General features: G+C 40.3%; 1 protein-coding gene across 2 annotated transcripts; it reads right to left on the bottom strand.

Annotated features, from left to right (window-relative positions):
* Positions 1–205: 205 nt before the first annotated feature.
* Positions 206–24,296, bottom strand: LOC306960905 (MORN repeat-containing protein 4-like). 2 transcript variants are annotated; one of them, XM_079553511.1, is made up of 6 exons: positions 24,159–24,289; positions 23,954–24,032; positions 23,222–23,293; positions 6,496–6,610; positions 3,274–3,383; positions 206–431 (listed from the first exon to the last, which is right to left on the bottom strand). In XM_079553511.1, exons 2-6 carry the CDS (start codon positions 23,976–23,978, stop codon positions 286–288), a joined length of 468 nt encoding a protein of 155 aa, XP_079409637.1. In that variant the 5' UTR covers positions 23,979–24,032; positions 24,159–24,289; the 3' UTR covers positions 206–285. The 2 variants fall into 2 exon arrangements, with proteins under 2 accessions (XP_079409637.1, XP_079409638.1); XM_079553512.1 differs by lacking the exon at positions 23,954–24,032 and having other exon boundaries at positions 24,159–24,296.
* Positions 24,297–24,455: the final 159 nt, after the last annotated feature.

Here is a 24,455-nt window from a genome sequence, read left to right as displayed (position 1 = left end):
ACACACAATGTTAGATCAATAAAACTTAAGTGATAAAATGGAGTTGGAATGACATGTGTTCAGAATACTTGTCATCAGTTTAGTAGTTTTGACTAGTTTGGCGTATTTGTGAGAAAATATATCGTTTTACTAGTTAACGGATTGAAATAAGTCAAATTGGTAGAAAAAAAAAGAAACCAGCCAAAACGATTCAAACCAAGATTCTGAATTCATCTCATCATTGTAAATCCAAAGTTTCTTTTACAGTGGAGATGGCCCAGGTGCATGGTGGGAGTTGCGGTCTGGTCACATGGCCAGGACGCGGGCTTTGGCGGCAGCGGCCTGAGCTCTCTGCACCGCGGCGGGACAGGCCTCGCGGCGGCTCAGCTGGCCGGACTCGAACAGGCCCTCGTGGACGCCTCCCGGGCCGGAGTCAGAGAACGTCAAGGCTCCTGCGGCAAACGAGACACGGGGCGTTCAGGGGGAGATTCTGTGGCACATTTTTGGTAGAAGTGACCACCAGAGTGTGATAAAGGACTGAAGAACAAATGCACCTTAGAGTTTCCCAAAAATCCCTCGTCAAGACTGATATTTCCTCTATTGGTATTACTTTTAGCAGGTGCCATATAGATACAGACGGCATCTCTAGAATCGCCCATATGATCATGTTTGAAAACAGTTAAGGGGGAAACCAATTTGGAGAAAAATCTAAACTTTCTCTAATTATTCAAAAACTACTTTAACAAATACGATAAGATAAAATAAGATAAACCTTTATTTATCTCACAAAGGAGAAATTCACTTGTTACAGTCGGCGTTACTTCACAGTCTTATTGTACAGTCTGACAGCAGTGGGGATGAAGGCTGAAGTATGAATATAGTTTTCTACTAAATAAAGATATGGAGAGGAGCAAAGTGGTTCAACAACCCATAAATACATAAATAAAGGAGCTAATGCTAAGGGCTAGCTAGCGATATCTACGACTGCCGTTTTTTCACTTCTACTGAACAATCTGCTGTGAGAAAATATCCATATGGGCCCGATTTAAACTTGACTTTCTTTATGTGTGATATACAAGTTCATTTTCCACCAAAAAAAGGCTAAAAAGAGAAAATTCTATTTTCCCCCTAGACAAAGCCACGCCCCCTTCTATGACGCCATACTGTCTGTATCTATTGCAAGTTTTGTATCTGATATATAATTAGGTGACCGTTTAGGCACCCCGGATCAAAAATCCATTTATGTGAACAATGAAACAAGAGGAAATGATCTCCACACTGGAAAAAGAATAATAATCTTCAGGAAGAAATGACATAAATCTACTTGAATTAACCTCTTACCCCCTGCCTCGACCGACTTTCCAAACATCTTCTCAACCAGAGCTCACAGCCTAGGCCAGTGTGTCAACTCATTTGAAAGCTAAGGCCTACAAAAGTGATCTAAACGCATCTTTTTACAGGTGTTGTTTTAAGCTATGGCGGCCAGGTGTTCATAACAACGTCGCTTTTTGATCCTTCGATGTCGGCTCTTCCTATCATTGTGGAGCAGAATTCACCAAGCGTTGGATTGTTTCTGCTTGTTCCATTGGCATCAGTATTTTTTATCTCACCATAGTCCAAACCGACTCAAATTCAACATAAAGAACCTTTATTCAAGCAGTTTCAAGTAATTTATCTCATTTTTCCAGTGCAAAAGGCATGAAGATTAAACATGATGGCATAAGACTTAAACATAATTGAATATCCGTGGATGGCCAAAGGGCAGTGTGTGCAAGACAGCCCAGAAATCTCTTAGCTCTGGAAGACTTTTGTAAGGAAGAAAGAGCAATAATCCCTCAAACTAGAATTGAGAGGCTCTTGGAAAACCTAGAAAAGCGTTTACAGCTGCGATACTTGCCATATAGTGAGCAACAATATATTAACCTGTGACAAAACATTTGCTGTGGCCTTTCTCCTTCTTATGTTATGGGAATGTTTCATGTGTAACTTCCTTTCGCTTCATTGTTCAACATTTTGATGCTGAAAATGAGCTAATGTTTGTCTTTAAGTGTTTATGAGACTCGAAAATCTCATAAACGCTTGCCTTACGTCTGTATTATCACAACATTCACAGCATTCAAACTTTGTTCAACTTAACTTTGAGGACGAGAAGAAATCTTTTATGTTATACCCTGCAACACACTGATTAGTGTTTACCACCTTTATCCCTCTTCTTCTCTCTCCATCCTCCTGTCACACGAAAAAAAAGTGAAGAAACCTCTATTTTTACAGACTGGTTGTCACAGCGACGCATTATTCAGCTCCGATCCGACAGACGAGATTTTACCAGACATATACTGTATAGGAATGTGTTGATTGGCGTCAGCGCCGGAGGGGAACACCGCGGGGGAGAGCGGGACCCAAAAAAAAAAATATCACAATTAACACTCGACTAAGTTTAATGTAATTACAGCATTTAGAGACGGAACAAAGAAGTAGCTCCACGGGACGCTAAATACCTAACAGCAGAGAGAAACCGTTTTCATTCAAGTTATAATGATGGCGTAGAGAGGGGCTTTATTCCTTTATTTTTGCTAATAAGGTGCAGCTCATGTATTTAGGGCTGGTCACTATTGCAGGACCTATTCTCCCAGTCTTCCTTTTGTTAAACCTGCCTAAAACCGTTGCATCAAATCCTACATTAATACAGTCTTCAGTTTGCATATACTTGAGGAATTAGCATGACATTCACATCCTCCGCTCCAATTCACCGCGCTGGTCGCCAAAAGTCGCAGACCCTGATGAGTGGAAGGTTGTGTCTTCTGGAGTGGTTGTGATTGGAAGTTCACTGTAAAAGGTCTGTTTCCTGGCTACAAGCGCATCATAAAAGACACACAAATTTCAGATGCGGCGTTGGACGAGAGAGAGAGAGAAAGAAAGAAAGAGAGAGGCGGGGGATGGGCACTCGGAGAACAATTCAATGTGAAAAATACAGAGACAACAGGACACTCTACCTTTTGGCTACACGCGGAACTCTCGTGGTACTTATGAGTTCACAAATGCATGAGAATCGATCTTGAACAACTCCTGCCTTCACCGTTCGGAAACAAAACCAAAAGTGGTTTGGGCCAAGTAGAACAAAAAAACATGAGGTATGCTGCTAGACATAACACAAACACACATAACAAAACTAAACATTGAATGGATTTGCTGTGTTTTTGATCCGATCAGCAGCAGATGCTCCCAGACAGATATCAGTGCTTATGTTTTTTGGTACTGTAATCTCAATCTGGCTCTTTTTGGGCAGAATCTTACCATATCCGTCCACCGATCCTGCTTTAAAGTCCCCTTCAAACTTCATGCCATCGAACCGCGTGAAGACGCCAACACCTTGAAACTTGCCCTGGACGAATTCACCTTCGTATCTGCAACAAGACAAGAGACAAAGGTCAGAGAAAGTGTCCATTGTCAACGGGAGAGGAATGCTTTTAGTTTCAACACACGTGCCATCGACCAACGCAAGGAATGGCACTTATGGAGTATTTTTTTTACTTTATTTGTAAAAGGGGAGGTAGATGTTTTTCATTTGAGGAGGAGGAGGAGGAGGAAGGAGGAAAAGAAGAAGGAGGAAGAAGAAGAAAGGAGGAAGACGAGAGAAGGAAGGAGAAAGAAGAAGGAAGGAGGAAGAAGAAAGAGGAAGAAGAAGAAGGAAGGTGAAAGAAGAGGAAGGAGGAGGAAGAAGAAGATGAAGGAAGAAGAAGAAGAAGAGAGGAAGAAGAAGAAGGAAGGAGGACGAAGAAAGAAGAAGGAAGAAGAAGGAAGGTAGAAGAAGAAGGAAGGAGGAAGAAGAAGATGAAGGAAGAAGAAGCAGAAGAAGAAAGGAGGAGGAAGAAGAAGAAGAAGAAAATGAAGGAAGAAGAAGAAGAAAGGAGGAAGAAGAAGAAGGAAGGAGGACGAAGAAGAAAAAGGAAGAAGAAGGATGGAAGAAGAAGGAAGGAGGAAGAAGAAGGTTGTTTTTTATTTCTCCTTTTGTAAATATGTTTGAATTTTTTTTAAATTAAAAAACTTCAAATGAATTGAATAAAAAACAACAACCATGTCCCTTGAGCGTAAAATCTTAAATAAAAATAAACGACTTCAAGGCTTCTGTGATTACCTTCAAAACTCTTTTCCAAATCAAAGTGGGAAACATGGCAGCGCTAAAACGTATATCAAAGACGCAGACCGGCTTTTCAAACGAGCTGGAGAACAGCGCGTGATGAAAGAAGCTATTTACGTCTTGTTTTAATTGTCAAAATACTAAATGTTCATGTTACAAGTTTGGTCTCTGAAGGCGGCACCTGTCAGCGCGCTTGTCGGCACCTTGTTAACTTAAGAAACAAAACACGACTCCATCGCTGTGGGGAGGTTGTTTATCGCAGAAGAAACGCTTGGAGTAAAAAAAATCAAGGAATGTTTAAAAAGTTGGTATCAAAGGTAAAAAGAACAAAGGAGCGCTGCAACTGAATGCAAAAAACAAAACAAAAGACATAGTACTCACTTAGTCCATTCAATAAACTCTCTCTAAATGATGATTTTATTTGCTGTTTTTATCTACTGTATAACTGTATTACATATTTAATGCGCTATGTGTATTTATTTTTATTATGAAATAAGATTAGGGATGCACGATAATTTTTGATGCCATCACAGATACGCCAATAAGTAATTTTTCCGCTGATAATTAGGCCCGATAATTATCAGCCCAATCTCACATTCTGCAACACAAACCAGCCCAATGCAGGAGAGAGTGTCTTGCTTTGGTGCCATCGTATCGACATCATGCACGATGCAAATCTGAAACTGTTACAGACGTGGATTTGGCATCACTTCTCTGTTCTCTCATGTCAGCGATTACAGATTACAGATTACAGATTACAGCAGCACCGCACAAAACGGCAGGGGAGAAAACACCTCTGATTGGTTATTCTCCCATTAGACACGCCTTTAAGTCTCAGTGAAATATTCTGTCTATATTCCACAAGTTTTGTATCTAAGAATTCATCAGTGTGATGCCAACGACAAGAAAAATACTTAGAAGTAATATATGAGGTAATGTGACACAGATGAGCAGAGGATGAGACAAACCTACTTAAAAGATGGAACAGTAAAAACCCAAAGTAAAATGCATGAAGATTAAACATGATGGCATAAGACTTAAACATAATTGAATATCCGTGGATGGCCAAAGGGCAGTGTGTGCAAGACAGCCCAGAAATCTCTTAGCTCTGGAAGACTTTTGTAAGGAAGAAAGAGCAATAATCCCTCAACCTAGAATTGAGAGGCTCTTGGAAAACCTAGAAAAGCAGTAAAAACCTGGAACAGTAAAAACCCAAAGTAAAATCTAATTATTTGATCTATATTTATACATTTGTATATTTTTTGGTAGAGTTTATACCTTATAGATACAGACGCCGTCTCTGGAATTGCCCATATATGTTCATGTTTGAAAAAAGTTAAGGGGGAAAACAAAGTGGAGTCTAAACTTTCTCAACTACTTGAACAAATGCTGAATTATTGATATAGTTTTCTACTAAATAAAGATACAAAGACATGGCAAAGTGGTTCAATAGCCCAAAATACATAAAAAACGGAGAAAGCTCATGCTAACGCTAGCCAGCGCTAGCTACGACTGCCGTTTTATCACTTCTACTGAACAATCTGCTGTGAAAAAATATCCATATGGACCCGATTTACACTTGACTTTATTTGTGTGTGATAGAGAAGTTTATATTCCACCAGAAAATGGCTAAAAAGAGTGAAAAATTGTGTTTCCCAAAAGATTCTGTTTTCCCCCTCGGCGAGGCCACGCCCCCTTCTATGACGATTTGCCGTCTGTATCTATGGGCAGAACTGGGAGCTGTTACATTGATTTCTTGTCACAAAATAAAGTGCAAATAAATACATAATTATCGGGTGTCATTATTGGTTATCGATTGTCTGCAAATGATCAGTAATATCAGTTAAAATGTCCATTATCGTGCCTCCCTAAAAAAGAGCACACATAAATGGTCACATTTATAAAGCGCCTTTCTACCTGGACTCAAAGCACTTCACATCAAGGAACCAGTCACCCATTCACACTTGCATTCATACACCAGTGTACGCAGACACTGGAGGCAAGGTGGGTGAAGTGTCTTGCCCAAAGACACAACGACAGCGTGCACAATATGACCCACTCTACTCTCTGTGAGATCGAATTAATGATAATTTTTTTTGCCGTACATCACGGTGCCATTAATTTCCTTGAACAGAAATGACAAATCGTTTTCACCGTTTCATTCCCACTGCTGCCTGAAGAGGGCGCTCCAGATGAAATACTGACCAGTTTGTCTCCGTCATTTCCATATATCATTACATACAGACAATATTTCCATTTATAAAACATTAAACATCGATACTAAAGGTTGTAACTAATCCCGTAGAGCTCACACATGATGGTGGATACTCACTTTACATTGTGTCTAAAAAAATGTTCAAGTCAGAGTTTGTCCAAACCTGGATCCGTCGGGGAACAGCAAAATGCCGCAGCCGTTGAAGAGGCCGTTCTCAAACTGCCCGGTGAAACAGGTGCCATCGGTGAACGTCAGCTGGCCCAGACCGTGACGCAGGCCTAGGACAAAGAAGTGTAGTTCAGCAAAAAAAGTTTAACAAATTTATACCGGGAGAAACAGAACAAATGAGCTGTGCTTTGAAACTTTCAATTTCATCCCGAAACCGGTACTTAAACAACACATGGTTTACGATACCAGTACCTGAATGACCTTTCTTTGATACTTATACTCCATTATTTATTTGTTTAAGGAAAATATGTGGTGAGGAAGAGGAAAAGGATGATGTTTTGCTATAGAAACCATAATTATTGAGTTCAACACATTCACTGCCACTAATACGACACTAAAGTCAGATAATCCTTCTACTCTTTTCTGAATAATATGGGATGCATTAAAAAAGATTCAGCGACCAGCATTAAATCCCCAGGAGGCCGAAATATCTGGGCACTTTGAAACAAGTGTTGTTTCAAAATATGTCAACGTCTCGTCAAAGAGGTCTGAACAAAAATATGGTCCAAATATACACTCAATTTAAGGCGACGCGCTGAATACAATCCAAGATCTTGCAGGAGGATAATTCGATTTGGCACATGTTTAAATATTATGTTTCCATTGTTTGTTTTTTTAAAGATGCAAGTGGGAACACACGAGAGACAATTCAAAGCCTGGTGTTAAAGAAGTATAGGTAAACCGGCGAAGTCCCAAAAAAAAACATCTCGAATACAGCCATCTTTAAAGCTTTAAAGGTTTGCATTGAGGTTTTATATAAGGCAAGAATGTCAAAAACACACGTGAATATTACGAATTAAACGTGACAAGATTGAGTTATTTGGTTCAAAAACAGCTGCATGATTATTATTAGATGAGACTTTACTTGCTTTTATATCCAGTTGAAAATGTTGGTTTTGCATTTAGTCTCTTAGAAAGGGGTTGGGTTTTGTGTTATTTTAAAACTCTTTGTTTCCCAGAGCGAAAAAGGGAAATGTAAGAAATTCTAAAGTCAAAGCATTTTCTGTTATAAAAAATGTATGATAATGATTTTTAGGAACATTTTTATAAAGTGAAAAAGAGTGGGTGACAGTGAAGTGCGCTGTCGAGTGTGTTGTATGGATAAACTTCGTCTTTGTTAATCAACGCGTCTACAGTATATTGTCATTTTTCAATAAAAATCTCATTAGCCGATATCCAACATGTTCCTTCGTTACTTTACAATCCGAGTTTTTAATAAGTGAGCGGAGGTGTCGTAGAACAGCCAGAGGTACCGAACGTGAGATCAAATAATTACCAAATCCACGGCAGCGCATAGCGAGCAGGTGCAAAATACCTGATTAAAACGCCGGCAAATTCAGGAGGTGATTTTGACAAGAGGTGAATTGGGAACTCATTACAGCGAAATGATCGTGTCATTTAAAAATTTTGAGATTAAGTCGGCTGTGTGTAAAAGTTGCAGAGCTCCTGTTCATTTCCAGTTCAAGAGTCTTCCCAGCGGCGGCAGGAGGAGGAGAGACGTTCTACTGAAGGAGCTGTGCTGAAGCGGAGAACAGCAGGACAGAACTCCAACCAAACCAGGACTAAATCTAATCACAATCAAATGAAATCCCCATTTAAAGTCATAGTCTGTAAGTTTGCAAAGAGCGGAGAGATAAGGGTGAGATTTGAAAGTAAACAGTCAAATTCATCCCTCTTTAACCAGAAAGCGCTACTTACTTTGCAAAATGAGGAGGGCAGGAACAGAATTTTCAGAAGTAAATGCTCAAGCTCCTCCCCCTCCCTCCTGATTGGACCTGACAGGCTGGTTTACAGGAAAACCTCGCCTCATTGGTCAGCGCGGGAGGATACCAGCCTCTGATTAGTTGCTGTGATCCGGGAAGGAGGGACTTTATAAAAATGAATATACATATATTATTATTTATTTATTTATTTATTTGACAGGGACATTGCACAACAAATGTGTTGCACAGACCAGAGATAGCTACAAGCTAATTTTCATCTGTCGTCCCTGGGCAGAGGCAAAGTGACAGCAGGTTTAAACAGTGACCAATGAGCATCTGACTTTAGAGTTCGTTCACAATATAAAATACATATAAGGCACCGGCAAAAGGATCACCTCAAACATTCAGATACAATATTTACAGTATTTACAATAGCAATTACAATTATATACAGTTTCTTAAAAACTTGTACCTTCTCATATTTACTACTACCCCCGTGTTAATGCTCACAAATCTGACCGTCTTTCAACCACTTCTTCAGATTAAGTTTGAACTGTTGTGAAGTGCTACTCTCTCGAACAGTCAATGGCAGCGAGTTCCACATCCCTGCAGCTTTTACAGAGAAACAATTCTGTCCAAACGTGGAGGATCTAAAGTTCACAGAACAGTCTCCTCTGGCCGAGGCTCGCGTTGTTCTACGTCCTGCCTCGTCACAAGATTTCACAAACATTCTCAGGGGCTGTGGGGCCAAATCATGAAGAATTTTAAACACTAAACTGACATTCGAAAACAAAATGAAATTTTCAAACGTTAATAATTTGTATTTCTTCACAATGTTATGTTTACTAGTTACTTTACATCAAAATGTGGAATCAGGTGGTTTCAATTTGCACATTATATAAAATTTGTAAAAGATTCAGACTTCCAGATTATCACTTTAAATGGTTTTCAAATAAAGCCATATTGGCACAGGACTAGAATTACTTGAGGATCTCGGATTTTGTCAAATAACGAAAACAAGGAATTTTTCTCCTTCCAAATGACGAACATGGCAGATTCGCATGGAGATAGAGGGCCCGATGATTTTTGTATTAAGCCGTCTTCTCTCAAATGTAAGTGCTGGGTGTTTGAAACTGTGCACAGTGAACAGAATCTCCTATTTTATTCCCTACATACCTGCTGCCTTTGAGATTTGCGAACATTAAAATTGCAATTTCACTTCCATTGCGATCGTTTTTTTGCAGCTGACTGGAGACTTCCTCAAACAGGCATACAGTGCACAGCAGCGCCGCTGTTTGAGAACCACTGCCCTGTTGTTCCTGCAGAAAGCAGCAGGACAAAGGTGATGTCAGGAGACGTGTGCAGCGCCGCAACACCCACAGGGCTCTGCTGAGATTGAGAGGATTTACACTGAGCTCGAGTCAAAGAGATCCATCGCGGAGAGGGCAACACTGAACTGGAAAGGCGAGAGAAGCTGAACTGTACTCGGCGAAATGTTTTTGTGGCAATTTGGAAACTGAGACAAAGCCAAGATATTTAAACAAATAGGATTTTTTTTTTTAAAGTATTTCAAAAAGCAACTCACAACAATGTCCATTTAGTGATTGGTCAAATCTCTAAATAAACAATACTTTGATCTTGCCTGGCTCCTATTTTTCTTTCATTTATTCTTTTCAGGTTTTAATGTTGTAAAGTAGTTCCTCATCAAAAATGCCTTTAGTTGCATTTTGTTTCATTCCTCTGTGTTCATTGGACGGATCATTTCAAAGCTCAAATTGCCTCCACTACAGCAAATGTCGTGAATTCCTTTCGCATCGTTTCCCTTCAGCCAGTAAATAGGACGAAATGCAAGCATTGATTTCTTCATGGGTGTTTTGATTGTATGAAAAATACCTCAGAGAAGGTGTCTTTGTGACATTGCCGGGGGCCTGACATCGCCGGCTCGTCTCCATGGAGATGTTGCTTCTGAGCTTTGACAACAGGTTGCAAAATATGAGGTTTTTACATCTGGACCCCTATAACCCACTGCAAAAATAGCATTGTGTCCAGCAAAATGTTTTAGGCTAACTTCCTGTTGGACAGTGTCGGGTAAAGACTACTTCCTGTCCACATTAAAACGTGAATTAAAAATAAAGCCGAGCATGTCTCACAAAAACATTTTCAGATTGTGGTGCTATTTTACTATTTGTTGGCATTGAATTAACGTCAAGGCTAAACACAGTTATAAACACAGAAGTCTCCTCTGGCAAAGTATTAACATCCTGAGTAAAGGTTTCAACATATTTTAAAAGATGCTTGTTTTCTGCCACTCATTGTTTCATATTAATGTATTTCAGTGGGACATGGCTAACTCTCTATAGGAATAAAACACAGGCAAAAAGTGTTTTTTTCTGCAATTATCTTTCTGAGCAACAAAACATTCTTAATCAAGACGTTTGCAGCACATTGTTTCATATTTCTGATGGTTTGTAAAGATATAGTTGCATCATTGTCATTGAGAAAATCCCCCCAAAATACTGAGATATTCATTTTTGTCATCAATGCAGAGTCCCAACAGTAAGGGCGCAAAAATATATTTTCAAAATAATCTGAGGTCACCTTTTTATGCCGTCTTCCTGCTCTATAATCAGGTCAAGCAAACGCATTTCCTTTGAGCTTTTTCATAGGAAGTGCTTAGACTGAGCGTAAATGCCAAAAAGGGGGGCGTGGCCGAATAAGGTGAATTGGAGCATCTTTGGTATTGTTAGTATATTTGTATTTATCAGCGTTTCATAACAGTTTAGTAAAGCTTATGACGTGACAGAATGGTCCACAGTTTTGGCTTTAAGTTGCAAGAAAGCAGTAACTTCAAAAGCTGGTCTAAAGCACATAAAGAATGGCGCTCAAATGGTTTTCCCCTTTAAGCTAAATTTGAAGCTGTGACTATAGGGGGCAACAGAGGCCCGAAAGAAAAGCGTTGTATTTCGTGTAGCGATCGCTGTCCTGTCCTCTGCTCTGAGCTAATAGTAAAGTAAATTAGGCAGCCCATCTGTCAGTGTGGGCTTACCGCGCTCCTCCTAATCTCACCAGGGTTTTCATGCCAGATTTGGACCACAGATTTGTCCCTAAACGAAATCTGCCGCATCCATTTCAAAGTCTCTCTCTCGCTGCAGCTCCCCCCGCAGCGATTCCAGCTATTCCCAGTTTCCCGGTTTCCATAAACGAGCGCCATGGCATTAACTCGACACGGATGGAGAAGCCAGCCAGTTTGGGCTCAAATCCAACCCTCCAAAAAAAATGACAATCTGGATGCAGTGTAAAGGAGGAGGGATTGGGAAAGGCCTCGAGAAGGAATTTTAATAGATTCAACAATTGAGTGAGTGTCAGAGAGAGGCGGAGTGGCAGTCGTAAACACCAGGATGGCTGTGGAGGAGGGAATCTTTAAGGGAACTTTAATGTAGTCATGGAGTGGTTAACCCTCTCGAAAGTCCCTGGTTTGGTGGGGCCCTTCTGTGTGAAGTCTGCATTTTCTCCTCGTGCTTGCATGCATTTCATGAGTGCTACGGTTTCCATTATCACTAAAACATGTACAATAAGATCCGCTCTGAGCCCAGGACGCAAATGAATCTTACTGGGAATTCCCTGTTTAAAAATAAAAATCTACAAGTAAAACAAGTGAGAAAATGTGTTCAATGTTGAGTGTTGATTCACCCTTCCCCCGGCGCAGAAAATCCATAAAAGAACACTCCAAATCATCCAGTTTCATGGCAGGGTTTCCCTCTCCCCGTACGCTTCTTTCAGCTCCTCGGGGGCCTGGGGGCAACCATAGCCACTTCGAGCTGCCAAATGTTCCCAGGGCCTCCTTCCAATGGGTCTCGTGTCATAGAAGGGAGACGTCCAGGAGGCTTTCCAAACAGATGCACAAACCACCTCAGCTGGCTCTGCATGCTTTGTGGGGAGCAATGGCTCTAGACAAAGCTTCCTCATCATCCACAGAGAAAACTCAAACTGGCTTCATGTTTCAGAGATTGGTTTTGACCCAGAGTTCTTGACAATATTGCATGTGAAAGTAAGAATAGACTAACTGTAATTGCTCTGTAATTGTTCTTTTAGATGATTTAGCCGTATGATCAGCGTTCAAACATTCAATTTCATTGATGCTTGGAACCATAATACCAGCTCTGTCTCACAAAAAATGTTACTTTTTGAGGTTTTAATTGTGTGGAAATATTAAAATTGCAGTAAAAAGTACCATCTCTGGTGATGTGTGCCAATAAAACAAGTAGCCTGAGGGCCATCAAAAATTGGTCAGAGGGCCACATTTGGCCCCCAAGTCGCACTTTAGACATTCCTGCCGTAGGGAAATTCGTCCTCTGCATTTGACGCATCCTTCGATGCCACTGAGGAGCAGTGGGTGGCGACAGAAGTGCACCAAGGGACCCATCTCCAGATGTGGTGCCAGGCTGATGGTCAGAATAGAATCCACCTATTGTACAGTATATGTTTTTAGTTGTAGGGGAAACCAGGGTACCCAGAGGTTTCCTACACAGAAATGAGGAGAACATGCAAATTCCTCACAGAAAGGCTCATCCAGGTGGGAACCGAACCCTGGACTAGGGCTGAAAGATATATTGTTATCATATCGATATCGAGATATGAACATTCAAGACAGCAAGACTGATATTCATAATTTTCAGAAAAAAGCTTGGTTTTCAACGGTTTTCGCATCGTATCGAGATATCTGGCATAAATATTGAGATGTAAAATTCTGTCCATATTGTTCAGCCCTACCCTGGACCTTAGCTGTGAAGCACAAGCACTAACCGCTGCGCTGCGCTGCGCTACCCTTCCTTCCTTCCTTCCTTCCTTCCTTCCTTCCTTCCTTCCTTCCTTCCTTCCTTCCTTCCTTCCTTCCTTCCTTCCTTCCTTCCTTCCTTCCTTCCTTCCTTCCTTCCTTCCTTCCTTCCTTCCTTCCTTCCTTCCTTCCTTCCTTCCTTCCTTCCTTCCTTCCTTCCTTCCTTCCTTCCTTCCTTCCTTCCTTCCTTCCTTCCTTCCTTCCTTCCTTCCTTCCTTCCTTCCTTCCTTCCTTCCTTCCTTCCTTCCTTCGGCGTGGGATTACAGCAGGGTCAGATTAGGTTTTTCAGCAATTTAAGGATTTCTGCTTCCGTACCCCAAAGCAAAAAAAAGAGAAAACATATATAGAGCCTTCAATAGCAGCTATTGCTAACTGCATGCAGTCGCCATAACTTATAACATCACAACCTCTTTAAGGTCATGCATGATCTCGCCATGTCTGTGCACGCACAGTGAGGTCCTAATCCTAAAGGTCGTCCGGGCTCAGTGGCTCCATTCATCCAGTCATCGAAGAATTTGGGAAAAACTGATGGACAAGATCAAATGCAAATGTTTGATTGGGTGGACAAGAATTAAATTTGGTCACCATTGTGTTTAGCACAGTATCTTTTCATAAAATGTGTTATCCTATACAACATTGCCTCTACACCTCTGACACAATTATTTTTTTTGCAGGCTTAATAAAGTTAAATCTCATCTCAAATACGCCAATACAAAAACATGTATTGTCTGTAGTACCCATTAGCTATTGTGAATCATTTTTAAATTATTGATATTTTCATCTGAAATGCATATTGCCCTCTAAGTTTCAATTTCAACCCCTTCCTGCGTTCAAGCTGTTCCCCACCCCCCACGAAACAGTATATTTGCGTACAGTAGTTACAGTGAGGAGGGGACAGTTGGATTGGGATTGCCCTCCTCAGCCCGTCTCTAATCCGCCCCAATCCCGCGTCAGGTCACCGTCCTCGGCTAATTACGGTTTAGCTGAATTTGTCGGGGCTTTCATGGCAATCGATGGCGGTAATGCTCGCTCCATGTTAAGTGACCGCAGTAGTAAACGTCCGGAGTGTTTGTGGAGACTTCCTGTAAGAGGATCCGCGCGCCCCGGTCCTGAACGCGCTGAATTATTGATGCTTCAGTCGGGCTCCAGTGCCACATGCAGCGCCACTGTGTTTGTGTGCAAACAGTGACCGGGCAGCGACGCCAGACTTTGGGCTTAACTTGACACATAACAAGCACCAGCATTTACAAATGATCATGTCCGGGCTCAAAAACTGCTTAAACACCGGTTGAGTTACTTTCAGACTGAGGATTTGGGATTGTTACGTGCAGCATGTCTTTATACATCGTGCAGTAAGTATTATTTGAACAGGTGTTGGTTTGGTTCGCCCAGAATACAGTCCATTATAAAGTCGTTTATATCAAAGACTGATCATAAAGGATATAAAAACTAGTTCAGTATGTTTAATAAGGCTGGGACAAATGATCGTTCTGCAATATAACGCAATACTCTTTGCCACAATACCAAGTATCAATTCTTCATCAAAGTATCGATACTTTTATGAAATATTGTCAGGTCAAACGGATGAGCTGAAGTTAAATGGATGACCTAATCAAACTAATGGTCCTAGTTAATGCAAGCACAATGTGGAGATGCTATTCCTCAAAGCATTTTATGAAAGGAGAAGCTTAGTTTACCTTTTGATTAAAAAAGAAACAGTTATCAAGCACTTAGTTTGTTGACACTACTGGACTGACACATTATATACTTACTTTATAATTACTTACTGTATCGCAACACACATCGGATCAGCCCGAGTATCGTGATACGTATCGGATCAGCACGAGTATCGTGATACATATCGGAATAGCCCCTGAGTATCGTGATACGTATCAGATCAGCCCGAGTATCGTGATACATATCGGATCAGCCCCTGAGTATCATGATACGTATCGGATCAGCCCGAGTACTGTGATACATATTGGATCAGCCCCTAAGTATCGTGATACGTATCGGATCCGCACCGAGAATCGTGACACATATCGGATCAGCCCCTGAGTAACATGATACGTATAGGATCAGCCCGAGTACTGTGATACATATCGGATCAGCCCTATCGTTTTATGTATTGGATCAGCCCCTGAGTGTCGTGATACCTGTCGGATTGTGGCAAAAGTGGATCGTCCCAGCCCTATCGTTTGCCAAGGGCTAAAAGATTAAACGCAATCAAACTGGAATCACAATTTGCATATTTGCAAGGCTCTTACTCTTCTGAAATGTATGCGACTTTTGTTGGTAAATGTCAGACTTCTCTAAAACTTGAATTTTCCAGTTCTTACAACACAAATAATTGCAAAAACAGAAAATTGCAGAAAAGTTTTTCAAAAATGATTCAGCTATTCATAATTACAATATCAATTAAATATTTATTCTAACAATAAAACATACACTGTGTTTTTGATCACTGTCCAGAATGTACAGACCCATAAACAGCAGAGAAAGGCAGCAGTTGTCAGTATGATCTTTTAGTTGTGGTGTAAATGCTACATCCATTGCCCTTTCCCAGGTATCAAACCCAAACGTATCTGAAAAACTGCCCAATACCCACAGACATACGACGAGCCTTTCAGAACTAGCCCTATTCCTTGTTGCGGTACTTTGAACGTCCATACGTAGCTGTAGCTTTCACATAGACCAAGACCTTAGTTATGTTTATGAATTTAAAAAAAGTGATTCATCAAACACAAAAGTCTGACCTTGTTAAATGCTAATATTTAACTAACACCAAGTCTCATTACTTTTCACGGCAAAGTTCTTAATCACAGAGAGGCGTCTGGGCTGAAGAGCTGAAACTTCAAATAATGTTTACAGATAAAATATGGCGTGTGCTCCCTGAGGACGAGGAGCCGGAGGCAAATGAGTGAAGGGCGGATTTTGAACAGAAGGTGGAACAAAACAAGCTCCTCATGGTGTTTATTTAACTCAACCACAGAATATCAAAACTCCCCAAAGAAACTGCCTAGTCTCAACTTTCATCTAATATCTCACGGCAGATGTTTTATTTGCATTGGCAGGTGTTTTAGACGAAACGTTTTCCCTTTTTTGGCCTAAACCGTAAAGCTGTTAGACGATATATTTTAGACTAGACGTTTTACCATTATAGTCTACAATTAGGCTGCAGATTTTTTTTTTTTTTGGAACAAATACAAAAGTATACTATATTTATCAAAAAAATAACATTATTAACAAGAAATATTGAAATTAGCTTGACCAGTGCCCAAGACATTTGTGGTCAACACTGAAGACTAATTCACAATTGACATTAGGTAAGACATCTCAGCAATTTAATTAAAAAAGCATAGAAATAAGGCATAGAAATAAAAAGGACAGGCGTTGTTTGATCCCGACATTGCAACAGTTAGCATGACGGCTAGTCCGGGAGACTTTCCAGAGTCCGTTTGCCTGCTTATTGTGTTTTGTTTCTGTTACATTAGCATCGCAAATTATGAACGATCCATATGTTTTCAGCCGTTGTCAACCCATCGAGGTCAAAGCCTGGTTACAAATCATTAATCCATGTACGGCCCTTTAAAGATTTTACTTCAGATACGAATTAGCATGCAAAAGTGGCCCCCGAGCTACATGCAAAATCATATTCAATTTTGTTTTTTTGTGGGGTCGGATACACATCCAATGGCCACTACACTTCATCTTATGACATGTTTATGACCGAGAATCCACAGAAATGATATGACACGGACATAGAGAGTAGCTGGTTGCTAACATAAGTATTCGTATAGCAACGGCGTTTCTGTGATATGGTAGCGGCAATGAACCTCCATTGAGAAGACTTCAAGGGTCTTATCTGTATGTTTAAAATGGGAAAAATATCCTCTTAAGTGTAATAACAAGAGCAGTTTGAATAGCTAATGAATTCTATGTTAACAACTAAGGTTAATCTTTGTCCAAATTACAACCAGAATCGATTTTGTTTTCCTTGTTTGCTGCAACAAAAACTTGGCAGCCAATGAGCCCTGAAAGACCATCAGAGTCAGTGGGCAAATGTACGATCCTCCACATCAGTGTCAATGTTTCTAAATGAGGCTTTAATTTGACTTGCGTGTAACTAAATGACCCCCAAATAAAAAGTGGTGGAAAGTTCCTGAAGGCAACCCTATTGCTTTAAGATGATGATGAAAGATGAGAGCGCGATAATCCCAGCAGGTCCAGAATAACTGTGACATTAAGTGTGTTTATGTTACAGTTGTCGTTTCAGGGGATTTAATTAAAACTACTGTTTCTCACACAGAGCCGCGGCACAGATATCACTCATTCTCAGATCCAACTTCACCAGCGGGAGTAAAAATAGACAGAGCTCTCCGTGGATCACAGCCAAACCACTCTGACACCTCCATCTAATACTTTATTTTACTGATGATGTCGAGAGGTTTAAGTTTCATCGTTAGAGAGTACTATGGCAGATTGTGGAGTGGAGCAGTGGTTCTCAAGCTATGGGGGTACCAGAGGGACCCTTTAAAGATGTTTTTCTCTGTTGTTAATGATCTGAAAGGTGCGGGAACATGTGGAGAACCTCGTCACACTAACCGGCTTTATCAAAAACACTAAATATCTCACCTGTAATTACTGCCCTGTGCGGGAAACAATACCATAGACAACTGGCTCCGGGGCCGACATTATGAAAAGCCAAATGCAGACTGGAATATCAGCTTGTACAAAACAGTTTTCCGGCTGTTTTAGAATATTCAATATCAAAATGCAGCTTTTCCTCTGGCATCTTTTGATTTAACTCAAATTAAAGCTATTGGACAATGAAAAACTAAAACTATCAAAACATCAGTATAAAGTCAGTCAGTGAACCGTGGAATCAACAAAACTCTGTAAAGACATACAGTATCTTTTATTAAATTGATACCAAACAAGTTATTTTTTAAGTTGAAATGAATATGTTCTTTGGGTCATGGCTCGCAGGGATAGTTTGAAGGTCCCAAAGCTACACCAGTTGAGAACCCCTGCTCTAAATGGCAATTTTTAATACATTTTTCATCTACCGGCCGATCTAATACGGATAAAAGCCGATATCTCCGGAACTGAAAGTGAGATTTCCTGTTTTTTTTTGCATTGGAAAGAGCAGTCTTTCTTCATACACAGGATTATAGCTCAGACATTTGGAAAAATCAGCCATAAAAATAGATCAAAAATATAGTCTGTGCTCGACATCGGCCAATAAAAAATCCCTAAAAATCGACATTGGCCTTAGAAAAACCCATGCGGGTCGACTTCTAATTATTTTACCAATTACCAATTTGATAATTTCAGTAAGACAATTAATCTGATTGGTTGTTTCAGTCCTAGTCGGCAGTTCTGGACAATTTTACTCCTGTTTTATTCTGTTTTTACATGCTTAGTCCTAGTTTCGATCTTATTCAGCCTAAGTTTTGACCTGTTGAAGACCTGCTTTAGATCTGATGACAATGAGAGCTGTTTTTCTTAGTGCTTGTTTTCTGAATGTTTTATTTAAATATTTGGCAATATTTTGTGAATATTTACCATACTGCTACATTGATCGATCCATATATGCGAAAAATCTGCTGAGTAAAAAGCAAGATACTGTCTGGCCTCACCGAAATGGACTGTACTGTACTGTAACAGAGAATCAACACTGATCACCAACAACATAAACAGGCCCGACTCCCTCCTTCCGCTCATAGCTAAACCAGTTTTTCTAGCTCCTAATACAATGGCATGTTTTTTTTTTTTTAGCCAAACTTAAGCTGTGGCTCTTCTGCCCACAGGTCTCCAGATTGTTGCAGTCAAAGTCCAGCTGAGCGTGATTTCTCGTGTGAGCGGCAGCATATGGTCCGTGCTGCCGCCTCATGACTCCGCCGCATTCTTCTGCATTTTTGTTCATTAGACACAATCTGTTTTAGAAGAATGGGTTGGTTTTAAGCAGATTGTAACTCCCACTCCATCATCGCACGGTATCGTTCAGATCGCTGCTTTAGGTCTTTAGCGTGCGCCTTCGTTAAATCACCTGACACTCGTTTCAAATCGCAGTCTGTAAATCAAGTGCTAACGGCGTCTCCACAGGTTTGAAAAGAGGTGAAAATAGGAACGTGCTTCATGAAGAATGAAAAGTTTGTTGAATAGAAGTTTTACATATGAATCACTTTTGCTGCCAGCGGCGTTTGTAGAAAACTTGAACTTTGTCAAAGACCGAGGTAGCCATATGCAAATAACCCCAACGACTGGAGAAAATAGTATTATTATGAGAAAAAGACTAGAAAGAAGATGTTAGCTTATACGTTTGCATCGTATTTATAATCATTTGCATTTCATAACGGGATTAACAAAAGGTTATGAATAACATAAACTTTGGTTATGAAGAGAACAAACTTTAGTCTAAGTATACAGATTCCCACACACTTTGCAATGTTAAATTTAAGACTTTTTAAGATCTGGAATTACAAAATTTAAGACCATGAGCGCCTAAAGATGATTTCAGTCAAATTATATTTGAAATTCAAAAATCTGTAATCTACATAATTTATACAGTTTGGTTAATTTCCTTAACCAATCAACAAATGGTTAAGGAAATAAGTATTAGAGAGGGATGGAGGCATTTTTGTTTACATATTGCCTTATTTTCAATTTAACACAGATTATGTGGGTATTAGATTCTATATGAATTACAATAATGTATTATTCCAAATGAATGGACTACGAGTTCCCTCTTCATCAGTGTTCACTTGGAATTAAAACAGCAGAAAGAATCCAGTGCATCAGACTCTCTTGAATTAGCCGACTACGACAATTGTCTTTAACACCAGTTTGGTGTTTGGTGTCTCATGGGACACTCTCTGAGGTCACCATCTGACCCCCGCCTCATTAGAGACCAAACAAAAAACTCTTGTGTTATTAATTATTGTAAATAACTTGTTAGAGGAGCTGGTCTTAAAAACACGCTTCAAATTAAAGACTTTAAGGAACAGGCCACCGTTTTTACATACTGAGATATGTTCTTACCTGAGCTTAGATGAGTTGGTGTGGAACTGTCTGGTCTTTGTGTGTATGCTCAGTCGTGCAAAAAGACCAACGGTGTTGTTAGCATTTAGCCTCTCCCAGCATATTCCTATGGACCCAAACTGGGGAGAAGTTAGAAGCTACCAAGCTCTTCCACATTTCCCTATTTAAATACATATATTGTAAGGCGTAATAATACCTTCGGAGCACTTCGATGTCCGCGCAGTAAAGTTCAAGTGCTCCTAAGGTGTTATTACGCCTTACAATCGTCTAAGCTCAAGTAAGAACATATGGAAAAGCAGTGGCCTATTCCTTTAATCCACATTTTTATCAAATTAAAGACTTTTTAAGACATTTTAAGACCCGTGGGAACCAAGATAAAAGAAATAAGAATGGTACGGAAAATGTTAACTGGCACTGAAAAATGTACCAAAAACTGGTTATGGAATTTTTTTTCTTTAAAGGGACTAGATGGAGTTTAATTTTTTTTAAAACATGTATTTTTTTACCCTCTAATTGCTCGAGCAATGTCCTAATGTGTAGAATGAACCTATATCTATTCACCACAACAGCCTCTAAAAGCCTGCACTTTCACTCAAAAAGTTGTTAATTCGGGTCCGAAGTGCCGCCATGAATGAGCTTAATATAGAAATTGCAGTTAAGCACAAGACCTGAGGTGGCAGTAGCGAGTACAAAAACGTCAACTTCCATCAAGGCCCTTTAAATACCAAGTTTCGATGCCAAGTGGGATCTGCTCTCTCTATTGTTCCAATCTAGATAATGAATAATGTAACATAAGTAGTGAAAAAGTACAGTCCAGGTATTGATCATAACTTTACCAATACAGTAATGGTATCGAAAGACAATGAAAGGTACCAGGGAAGAAATTTGAAACAAAAAGCACACAACAATGCACACAACAATTTCAATTAAAGACAAGGTAACTGATGTGTCTTTCCCAAGGACACAATGGTAGTAATTCTGGGATTGAACCGTGTAAACCTTTGATGTCGTTGAGCACACTAAACACTGAGAAACATCTGAAATACCACAGCCGACGAACAACTCAACAACACACAACACTATAAACGCCTTGAGACTTGACTAAAAACCAGTTAGTGATTTACCCTTAGGTGCAAAGACAGTGCATTCCTTAAGTTCTGGGTCGGTACATGACGGCACGGTTTTTGCCTGACAGTTCTTTTCATCTCTTTGTTGTTTCTCAGGGTGACGTTATCGGAACAACAGCACAATCCAATCACACATTTACCATTTTTTTTTTAATTATTCATTATTATCTCAAGTGTTAAAATATGCTGAACAACGCCACCTTCTACTTCTCACAAATGCTATTCGTCTACATGAATAATCAGTTAAGTTGTGTAGGAGACAGAAGATGTTTATTTACACATTCTTCAGACAAACAAGTTTCATCCCTAAAGTTTATAAAGGTCGCACGCCAAAACCAGGAGATGAATGAAACACAACTGTTAGTGCATTGGCTGGTGTTGAATAAAATAAAGTGGTTGGGAAATAATTCAACCAGGAAGTATTATGTTTATTGCCTTCACTTTATTTCAGGGCATCAGAGACAAAGTTAAAAGCTGAAATTATTGTGTCGCTTCACTGGATAAGAAGCAAAGAATTGGGCTGCACAATATCTCATCATCATGTTTATTGCCATATCAAGCACAATATCACTGAGGTCCTCCAACTGACTGAGATTTATAAATCCTTTGCAGACACAGCCAAAAGCAAAAATGCAAGGTAACTTAATCATGTGGGAAAGTTCAATTTCAGTTTACATTTTTCCGAATTTAGTTTAATTTTACCCTTTTGTTTTGACACACGGTGAAAACAAATTGCGATGTTTGTTTAGATTTAACCCTAGAACACTGGCGGGTGGTTTTCACCCGACCAAATACATTTATGTGATTTTCATGATGCTGCGTTCATCTGAGTGTCCTGGGTCTCTGGGCTTCAGCATCGTCTTTGACATCTTTGATGGTCTGCCTGCAGCATTGCACCGTCCATATTTTTTCCCCAGAATGTGACAGGACTAGCCAATTCTCCTCGATTAAAACGCACCACGTGATTATCGTGATCGACCTTTATTAAAATCACGATTAGATTAAAATTCGATTAATTGCCCAGCCCTATGAGAACATCACGTTTACAAGCAGTCAGCCACCTTCGCCAGGTGGCTGGGCACACTCTGCAAGATAGAATGAGGAGCTCAGTCACCCGAGGGGAGCTCGGAGTAGAGCCGCTGCTCCTTCACATTGAGAGGAGCAAGCTGAGGTGACTCGGACATCTATTTCGGATGACTTTTCTCCACCCCAATACTTCCCACTTAAATGCGCTAAGTCTAGGAGCTGCAAGATCACAAAGTACGCTCCTACACAGCGCAAAATGTTACACTATAGTCTGCGTTTTGAAACACAAGATGGGGCCCTATGTGTCTCTGAGCTGGCCTAGTGTCACCTCTGGATCCTCCAGCTGGAGGAAGTGTGCATGGAAAGGGGAAGTCTGGGCATCTCTGTTCAAACTGCTGCCTCCGGGACCCGGCCCCAGATGAAGCGGAACAAAATGGATGGATGGACAAAACCTCTTAACGATTATCAAGGACATCAGCAATGATACAGTAAACAAACATCTCAACATGGACAAAAATCAACAACAATTTGCTTCCTTGATCAAATCATGTGCATCTCTAAAGATATAGATGGTGAGTGCGTCTTTGGGTCAATCCCTTTTTCGCAGGCAGAGAAAGGAGGCAATCCGAGGCTTTCCGATCCTTTAATTAAGCAGGGACATCACAGAATGCTGACGTGTTTTGACCACAAACGTCTTCATCAGAGCATGCATTTGCATCTACTATTTGTGAAAAAGGTTCTGTATTCAACTAGCATGAAGCTTCATGATGAACAAATGTAATTCAAGTGTTGCTGCCTGTTTCCAACATGGTATTTCCCATAAAGAGTCTTTACTGAAGGTTCCTGAGTTCTATTCATCACACCTCACTCATTTGTCTGTGTCTGCATAAGTCTCCTGATGGAAATGCATTATGAAAAGTGCCTCACCTTCCTTCCATTCTCCATGGTACTCCTCTCCATTGGAGTAAGTGAACGATCCTCGAGTCAGGGTCATGGGTCCTGCTCACACAAACAAAAACATATTATATACTGCTACATACAATTATAACAGTGGTCGAGATCAAATTAAGCGAATGTGATGAAGAGGTGTCATTTTTCTATACAGATTAATAATTGGAGCATTCATAAATGTTGAATCTATTTCAATAGAGATGATATTGAATGGAATAAGAGCAGATACATATACAGACAATTGTTTTAAAGGTTTGAGGTCAAACAAACTAAAAAAGCTGTGGTTTGTTGGGGTTGAGAACAGAGCTAAGGTTAAAAATGCAGCAGTATTTGAAACATAGGATGAAACAAAAAACAAATTTGACCAAAACATGACCGAGGCCACTTGGGCTTGTTCAGGTGGTACTTAATTTTAGTATTCTTTTAATTAGAGGATTTTATCACTGCTATAGGTATGTATTTTCTGGTTCAGAGATGGTTTACTCCTAGTTCACACACAATTTGATCAATTTTTAGTGGAGAAATAGAAATATCTTAATACACCATTATTACTATCTTTACTAAAACACGCATCGGAATTCTTGCCTAGTGCAGTGTCATGTGGATATGCTACGACAAGCTGACAGCTATGACAAAACAAAAAAAGCCGATTGTGACAATGTTATGAGCTGTCACTATTTACACTTTATTCTTGTACTTTATACATACCACAAAAATACAGAAAAGGCAACATTTAAATGTGTATGCCGTTTTATTTCGCAGAAAGCATCATCGTGGCCGCTGTCAGCTGCAGGAGAGGAGGAGAGATGTAATGTTGCCACAGTAACGGCTCTGCCTAATTCCCTTTCATCCAGCCGCGCATGACGCTGGCAACCCCCAAAACACCCCCGAAACACCAAAACAAAGCCCTTACCTGTGGGTTTCAGAGGCCTGCCCGCTCCCTTTCCTTCTGCATCCCCTCAAACGCCTCGAAGGACTGACTATTTCTGCTCCTCTCAGCGATTATTTAGCCTTTTCGGTAACAGCTAGCCATCCAAGCATAACTTCCGGGATGTCAAAAGTAAGATGCGGCGCTCTGATTGGCTACTGTACTTTCGGGCAGCTGTAAGACGCGCTCTGATTGGCTCCCTGATTCCGGTGCTGCCTGAGCTGTAGCAGAAGACATCTTCGTAAGGGCATCGGGTTCAACGTGTTAATTAGCCGGAGTGCT

This window comes from Gobius niger, assembly GCF_951799975.1.
Source record: "Gobius niger genome assembly, chromosome: 3".
Taxonomy (NCBI): Eukaryota; Metazoa; Chordata; class Actinopteri; order Gobiiformes; family Gobiidae; genus Gobius; species Gobius niger.
The sequence above is the reverse complement of the archived record's forward strand: the minus strand, read 5'-3'. Positions and strand labels throughout refer to the sequence as shown.

Excerpts from the sequence above, each read along its gene's own strand:
- LOC306960905 (XM_079553511.1), bottom strand. The coding sequence starts at position 23,978 with ATGTTGCCTTTTCTGTATTTTTGTG. Across the intron at positions 6,611-23,221 it reads CCATGGAGAATGGAAGGAAG|GCCTGCGTCACGGTCTGGGC; the intron begins GTGAGGCACTTT and ends TCTTTGTCCTAG. Across the intron at positions 432-3,273 it reads AGGATCGGTGGACGGATATG|GAGCCTTGACGTTCTCTGAC; the intron begins GTAAGATTCTGC and ends CGTTTGCCGCAG.